A 5,527-nucleotide genomic window follows, 5' to 3' on the forward strand; every position below is an offset into this window, starting at 1 on the left:
TCGCTGTTGAGGCAAAGCAGGGGAAAAATGGCGGCTACGTTTCGGGAGGCTGCAGGATTAGGTCCTGCCCGTGATGCACCGATTGGTCAACCATCAGGTCACTGAACTGTAGGATTGGTCAACCATCATGTCACTCAACACTAATGAGCAGTAGGATTGGTCAACCGCTAATGAGTGGATTTTTGAACATTTTTTGTATACTGTCCGAACAAGTTTTGTCTGACCAAAAAGTAAATACATCTATGACACTCCCCTGATCATCAGTTTTCTTTTGATATAACATATGTGTAGGTATGCTCTATAACTTTTGAGTGTATAGAGGACAGACAGACATACAGACAGATGGACAGACAGACACCACTATCCTTTTATATATAGATAGATAGATAGATTAAAAAGCAACACTGATATGTAGTTTCAACCATAGAATCATCACTTTTAGACAAGTAACAGGGCCCCAATCACCGACTGGCAACACTCAATTCGGCGCCAACAACTCCAGGAATATGACAAAGAAATAGTCTGCAGCCGAACTGTTCAGACAACTTCTTGGGCTTGACTTCCATTAAATATACACCGTTCTGTTTTCAGCATGTGTTTGTTAACGCCTGGGAGGATGCGCCAATCTATCTGATGTAAACTGCACCCAGTTCTTCTCCGGCCAACCAGCGGCTGATCACATTTGGGAGGCCGGTGAAATCATCTCCCACATCCCACCTGCCGCTGCACCGACCCTTCCTCAGCTCACATTATCAAAGGGTCCACTGACAGGAGGCCCCAGAGCTGCTAGCGCTTGTCTGGTATTGGGAGAGCTTTTGGAGAGCTCATCCTGGTACTGGATGGGAAACAGATCCACGGGCTCCTCTTCACCCAAGGTTTCACCCAATTTCAAAGGACAGTTTGAGCAAACTGACATCGGATGCAGGCGTGCTGTATAAACACATCGGTTGATTGGTGCTGGGTTCGGTGTTGGGTTATTTATTGGCTGTGCATTTACTGCGCACGGCTGATGGTTGGAGCGCTGTTTCAGGGTGTGAAATGAATCTTTTCTTGATGATGATACCGCCGCCCATGAAACCTCTGCATCGCAACCGAGCAGGTCCTTGCACAGACCACTGGGGAATTCTTGAATAAGTAATCTTCAAACGCTGCTGAAGTAGACGGTGCTTTGTACTTCAGTGTTTTATAACAGCGGGAATTGGTAGTAAAGAGAAACTAACAAGGTAGACAATTAATTGCACTTTATTATAGTCCAACAGGTAGCAACTTGGTGGAATCACTGCTCAGGTACATTTTGAACGTACGGTTGAAAACATTGAGAGTCTCTGGCGCATAGGATAAAAAGACTGGGCTGTGCCCCCACCTTCTCCCTTTTAGCTACCTGTGTAGGTGCCAGTATTACATGTTTGTACAAACATTCGAACTTCCAGCTACGGCAAGCGATCATCAGACCGCAATTGTATCTCTTTTTGACAGAACAACCCCCTATCCCTTAACCTCCCCACCCATCTCTGCAGAAATGTATCGAATTCCCTTGAAACTATATCAGTTGTTGGTTTCAATGGCCTTCCCTCGCCACTAATTCCTGAATTTCACAACTCTTGGGGAGAAATAGTGGGCCTTCCTTTTCTTATCACGCTTAACTTCCTACTTTTGACTCCTGGTGTTTCAACCTTTCCCCTCATGTTTGGGGTGGGTGTCAGCAAATATTTAGCAGTCAGAACTCCAAACACAAATGGCAGGGCTTAAATTCATCCAAACATTGTTTCCCAATGTTAGCAGGTAATTAATGTACTTTAAAACCGTGGGGGGGGGGGAGGGGGTTACTATTTGAAAATCATTTTATTTTGGTCTGTCTGTGTAATCCTTGGCTTGGGCTACTCTGGGAATGTGGTCAAGTTCATGGATAACAAACAGCACATTACAGGGGGCAATATAGTCACCGCCTGATCTTCTGTTTCACTGAACACTGGTGCTGTCCAATATAAAGCGGAGCCCATACACACACATAAATACACACACACATATACATACACATGTACACACAAATTTACATGCATGCATACACATGTACACACACACACATACATACATGCATACATACACACGGAAAGTCCCGCCTGGCTTATTAACAGGGCAGGTTTCGTACAAAAGCACGACTATAATTCCTTGAACACTCGATTTCAGATAATAAATAGATCTTTTTGAAAAGTCCAGTAGCTTCGATCCGAAGTCTGATTGCACATTTCCGCGGTGTTACCGGATCCGGTGTGATTTCTGTGAAGCAGCATTGGCCGCTCGGGGTTTGAGGTCACCTCTGGGGTCTGGACTGAGGAGGGTCACCGGGAGATGACGTGGATCACCGGCTCCACACCGACCGACGCCCTGGAAAACTCAACCCTGATGACAGATCGCAGCGATTTCCTGAACTCCTCGTTCTTGCGGGTGTACAGATAGGGGCTGACGACAAAGAGCAGAGAGAAGAGGAGCCAGGAGACATTGTACAGCAGGCTGGGCACCGGCCAGAAGAGCCCAAACAACATGACCCACAGGAAAGGCTGGGTGGTCAGGATGAAGACACACAGGACGAAAGAGACATAGAAGCGTAACTTTTTGTCCTTTCTGGCGAACGGGTAGGACAGGTTGTTGATGATCTGGAAGTTCAGGACACTAACCCTTTTAACACTGACCTGAACCTTGCGGAATATTTTGAAGTAAGAGTAGAGCAGGACGGCGGTCTGGGCCAGGATAGTGCTGGCGGTGACGGCGGTGGTGTAGGGGCTGAGCCGGATTAAACAGCGGTCGGAGAGGGCGGGGACTAGGGGTCGGAGCTGTGCACAGCCCCCGCTCCGCCGGCCAGTGCCAACCTGCCCCGTTAACCAGGGCAAGAGCAAGAGGGCGGGCAGCACCCAGGCGGTGGCCAGCATCGCCGCCGCGTTCCTCCTGCGGTAGATGCTGCGGTAAGCGGCCGGTACCTTGGTGATCAAAGCGTAGCGATTGAGAGCGATCAGCGAGTGAGAGAAGAGCGAGGCCACCAGCCCGAGGAAGAGCAGCCCGCCCGCGAAGGTCTGGTAGCCGGCAGAGGCGGCGCGTCCCGGGGGCTGAGCCAGCGCCGCCGCCTCTTGGGGCATCCACAGCGCGCACACCAGCAGGTCGGCGGCGCACACGTTCACGATGAAGGCGTTGCTGGTGCTGCGGAGTTTCCTGACCGAGTAAACCAGGTAAATGACCAGCAGGTTGCCAAAGCTCCCAGCTGTGGCCAGCAAGGCGTAGGCGACTGCCAAGGAGATGTTCTCGCTCAAGGCTCCCTCACAACAGCTTGAAGTGTTGGAAAAGTTGCTCATGGTGCAGGGGTCCCTCGGGGTGTGTGTGTGAGGGAGTCCAGGGGATCAGAGCTTCGGAGCTGGAGAGAAAGTGTTACAGGAGGCACGCGTGCGCACTCGGCTCTCTCTACTTGGGGAGGGGGCTGAATTTCCAAACGTACAAATACACATCGCATCATCTGCAGCAATAACAGCACCAGCTCCACTCTCACCACCAGTAACAACACCAATCTCATCGTTACTAACAGCACCAGTCTCACTACAAGCAACAGCAACAAGTCTCACTACCAGCACCAGTCTCACGTAGAAACATAGAAGATAGGAGCAGGAGTAGGCCATTCGGCCCCTTGAGCCTGCTCCGCCATTCAATGCGATCATGGCTGATCATCCAATTTCAGTACCCGGTCCCTGCTTTCTCCCCACACCCCTTGATCCCTTTAGCCTTAAGAAATATATCCAACTCCTTCTTGAATATATTTAATGAATTGGCCTCTACTGCCTTCTGTGGTAGAGAATTCCACAGGTTCACCACTCTCTGGGTGAAGAAATTCCTCCTCATTTCTGTCCTAAATGGCCTACCCCTTATCCTTAGACTGTGACCCCTGGTTCTGGACTCCCCTGCCATCGGGAACATCCTTCCTGCATCTAGTCTGTCCAGTCCTGTCAGAATTTTATAAGTTTCAATAAGATCCCCTCTCATTCTTCTAAACTCCAGCGAGTACAAGCCCAATTGTCCCAATCTCTCCTCATACATCATTCCTGCCATCCCAGGTATCAGCCTGGTGAATCTTCGCTGAACTCTCTCCATGGCAAGAACATCCTTCCTCAGATAAGGCGACCAAAACTGCACACAATACTCAAGATGTGGTCTCACCAAGGCCCTGTACAACTGCAGCAAGACATCCTTGTTCCTGTACTCAAACCCTCTCGTTACGAAGGCCAACATACCATTTGCCTTCTTAACCGCGTGCTGCACCTGCATGCTTACCTTCAGCAACTGGTGCACAAGGACACCCAGGTCTCGTTGCACTTCCCCTTCTCCCAATCTATTGCCATTCAGATAATAATCTGTCTTCCTGTTTTTGCCACCAAAGTGGATAACTTCACATTTATCCACGTTATATTGCACCTGCCATGTTTTTGCCCAATCACCCAACCTATCCAAATCATCCTGGAGTTTCTCGGCATCCTCCTCACATGACACACTCCCACCCAGCTTTGTGTTGTCTGCAAATTCGGAGATATTACATCTAGTTCCCTTGTCTAGATCATTAATATATATTGTGAATAGCTGGGGTCCAAGGACCGATCCCTGCGGTACCCCACTAGTCACTGCCTGTCACTTGGAAAAAGACCGGTTTATTCCAACTCTTTGCTTTCTGTCTACCAACCAGTTCTCTATCCAAGTCAATACCTTGCCCCAATCCCATGTGCCTTAACTTTACACGCTAATCTCTTATGCGGGACCTTATCAAAAGCCTTCTGAAAGCCCAAATACACCACATCCACTGGTTCTCCCTTATCTATTTTACCAGTTACATCCTCAAAAAAGTCCAGTAGATTAGTCAAGCACGATTTACCTTTTGTAAATCCATGTTGACTTTGTCCGATCCTTTCACTGTTTTCCAAGTGCTCTGCTATTACATCTTTTATAATGGACTCTAGCATTTCCCCCATTTTCTCTCTACCACCTTTTTTGAATAGTGGGGTAACATTAGCTACCTTCCAATCCACGGGTACTGTTCCAGATTCCATCGAATGTTGGAAGATGATCAGCAATGCATCTACTATTTCTAGGGCCACTTCCTTAAGTACCTAGGATGTAGATTATCAGGCCCTGGGGATTTATCGGCCTTCAATCCCATCAATTTCCCTAACACCATTTCCCGACAAATACTGATTTCTTTCAGTTCCTCCCTTTCATCAGACCCTATGTCCCCCGACATCTCTGGGAGGTTATTTGGGTCCTCCTTTGTGAAGACAGAACCAAAATATGTATTTAATTGGTCATCCATTTCTTTGTTCCCCATTATAAATTCCCCTGATTCTGACTGCAAGGGACGTACGCTTGACTTCACCAATCTTTTTCTCTTCACATATCTATAAAAGCTTTTACAGTCAGTTTTTATGTTCCCTGCAAGCTTACTCTCATATTCAATTTTCCCCTTCTTAATTAATCCCTTTGTCCTCCTTTGTTGATTCCT

At 48.0% G+C, this 5,527-nt stretch overlaps 1 protein-coding gene across 1 annotated transcript; it reads right to left on the minus strand.

Annotated features, from left to right (window-relative positions):
- Positions 1 to 1,243: 1,243 nt before the first annotated feature.
- On the minus strand, positions 1,244 to 3,528 carry gpr88 (G protein-coupled receptor 88). Its single transcript, XM_085977715.1, has one exon. It carries the CDS (start codon positions 3,342 to 3,344, stop codon positions 2,340 to 2,342), a length of 1,005 nt encoding a protein of 334 aa, XP_085833841.1. The 5' UTR covers positions 3,345 to 3,528; the 3' UTR covers positions 1,244 to 2,339.
- Positions 3,529 to 5,527: the final 1,999 nt, after the last annotated feature.

The sequence above is a fragment of the Somniosus microcephalus genome, chromosome 3 (genome assembly GCF_052327205.1).
Source record: "Somniosus microcephalus isolate GS21.2 chromosome 3, FLI_Smic_1.0, whole genome shotgun sequence".
Classification (NCBI taxonomy): domain Eukaryota; kingdom Metazoa; phylum Chordata; class Chondrichthyes; order Squaliformes; family Somniosidae; genus Somniosus; species Somniosus microcephalus.

Bases quoted from the DNA above. Each gene is read 5' to 3' on its own strand.
- gpr88 (XM_085977715.1), bottom strand. From the start codon at position 3,344: ATGAGCAACTTTTCCAACACTTCAAGCTGTTGTGAGGGAGCCTTGAGC.